At 38.2% G+C, this 2,500-nt stretch overlaps 1 protein-coding gene across 3 annotated transcripts in view; it reads left to right on the forward strand.

Annotated features, from left to right (window-relative positions):
- LOC125032765 (magnesium transporter NIPA2-like) overlaps window positions 1–2,500 on the forward strand; it is a 14,836-nt gene that overhangs the window by 9,659 nt on the left and 2,677 nt on the right. For all 3 annotated transcript variants that reach the window (XM_047624097.1, XM_047624098.1, XM_047624096.1), the window contains exons 6-7: window positions 1,819–1,982; window positions 2,383–2,484. In XM_047624097.1, coding sequence (XP_047480053.1) covers window positions 1,819–1,982; window positions 2,383–2,484 — 266 coding nt within the window. The remainder of the gene's footprint in view (window positions 1–1,818; window positions 1,983–2,382; window positions 2,485–2,500) is intronic.

Genomic DNA, 2,500 nt, shown 5'->3' on the forward strand with positions numbered 1-2,500 from the left:
TTTTGTAAGTATAGCTTGTTCATAATTCCCTCATGTATATTTGAAATGCTTATCATTTATACAGGCAGACACACACACATAAACATACACATACTCATACTCATACACATACACATATACATATACATATACATATACATATACATATACATATACACACAAGTGTGTGTGTGTGTGTGTGTGTGTGTGTGTGTGTGTGTGTGTGTGTGTGTGTGTGTGTGTGTGTGTGAATGTCTGACTAACTGTGACTGACTGTGATGTCATAATTACGCTTTACTCTGAGGGACTATTAAGAAAAATCAAGATTAGGTATTTCAAAGCCAACCATGTCTGTGTGCTTCCAGCAACACCATGCAACTTGATCCACCAACAGTGGGCACCCTAGATGCACAATGGAGGAAGATGATCAAGTAAATGTCACTCAAAACTATAAAGCAACGTGCTATATGAAAGACAAATAGGGAGCTTGCTTTGAAGTACATGAATGCTATGAAAACCATTTGATACCCAGTGGCATCACCCCTTATATGGGTTTCAGAAGGGGGCATAGCTGGTAGTTAGTTGTCACATTCCCCCCACTGTGAGTCATTTTCTTTGTTGTTTTTTTTATTTTCATTATTTTTTTTTCTCTCTTTTCTTTAACAATTCATAAATACTACAAGGTATGTGAGCCCCTTTTGTTCTGCTGGCAACAGCACACAGACTGTCAGAAATCGATGGGCAGTTTGAGTAGATGCACAGCAGCAGTATTGGGGAGTTGATGGATGTCGGGCCCGGCAGAAATCCTGGACGTGATGTTTCTACCTTCGGTGAGGGCCATGGTGTTTCCCAAAGCTGGAGCCATTATACTTCATCCAGGATAACAGCCCTATCCACACGAGCAGTGTCGTGAAGACATGATTTCAGCAACACCCCAAAGATTACACTGTGCCGCATCCACTGAAATTGCCAGATCTCAGTCTCATTGAGAATGTTTAGGTAGCCATGGGTAGAGACTTCTCCCAAGATCATACTCGCAATCACCATATCATCTTTGCCCAAGCAATTAGGGCATAAGAGCGATTGCACTTTGCAGATGGACACCAGTTAACACCAGAGTTAGTGGGATCCAAACCATTAGACTTGCCTGCATTCGCCAAGCTGGTGGCAGTAACACGAAATATTAATAGTGTTATATATTTCAAAACCCTAATTTTTTTTAATGTAGCTGAGCAAAGTGGGGGAAAAATAAAGAAAAATTAGTTATTTTAGGGGCATTTTAAGCTACAACTGGATCTGTATAGGTGTAATTAGTAAAAAAAAAATTTAATTGTGGCCTTTGGGGGCAAACAGTTTAGGAGGGACAAATGCATACATACATACACACATACACACATACACATACACACATACACACATACACACATACACACATACACACATACACACACACACACACACACACACACACACACACACACACACACACACACACACACACACACACACACACACACACACACACACAGACACCCCCTCTCCCAAATGATGCCCATCTCAGGGATACCAGTATGAGGTTGAGGTCACAGTATTTTTAACAACCATCTTCATCATTGTATGATATTGTTCAGAAAGAGTAAAGATACTTTTTTTAGCGAGTGTACATACACATGATTATTAATAGATTCAGTTGATAAAACCTAAGGTAATCTGTATATTTTTCCTCTTAATTTTCATGTTACCTACTACTACAATGTTGTTTTTTTTTTATGTATCCATGCATGTGAAATGAGAATTATTATTTAAAATATCTATAACACTACATTTCTCCTTTTACAGTGTTCATGGTATATGTGGCTGTGGTGGTTGCAGCATCTCTGCTCCTCATCATCCACTTTGGGCCTCGCTATGGTACTCGAAATGTTACTATCTATATCGCCATCTGCTCTCTAATAGGCGGGTTCTCTGTCCTTGGGTGTAAAGCCATCGGGTTGGCTGTGAAGGTGAAGTAAAATTGTGTTGGTGTATTTTGGTGTGACTTGAAGGTGCAGTGTGATTAAAAGTTAAATTTATATAAATTTAGAGGTGTAGGATTTTTGTTAGACAAATTGTAAATAGAACAACAAAATGAAGAAGGAGCAAATGCAAATATCATGAAGACCTTTTCACTTTATTACTTCTTTAGTGCATGTATTTCCAAACTCTACTTTTACAGAAACCTTACTCTAAAGTTTAAAATATGTTTTGATTCTATAGTTTTCCATATATTTCTTTTTAATTTTTTCCAGAGTATTTACAATCTGTAAGATATGTTAACATAAGTGAATGCACTGTATTTGACTGTAATCAGTAAGGAGATACAAGAAAACCGGCAGTAATGGTTGTCTCTTCTCCCTCATACAGGAGACCATACAAGGGAAGAATGAATTCACCAACTGGATTACCTGGTTTTCTCTAATGAGTCTCATAGTATGTGTTTGCACACAGATGAACTACCTAAACAAGGTGAGGGTGTATGCAT

This window comes from Penaeus chinensis, chromosome 15 (genome assembly GCF_019202785.1).
Source record: "Penaeus chinensis breed Huanghai No. 1 chromosome 15, ASM1920278v2, whole genome shotgun sequence".
Taxonomy (NCBI): Eukaryota; Metazoa; Arthropoda; class Malacostraca; order Decapoda; family Penaeidae; genus Penaeus; species Penaeus chinensis.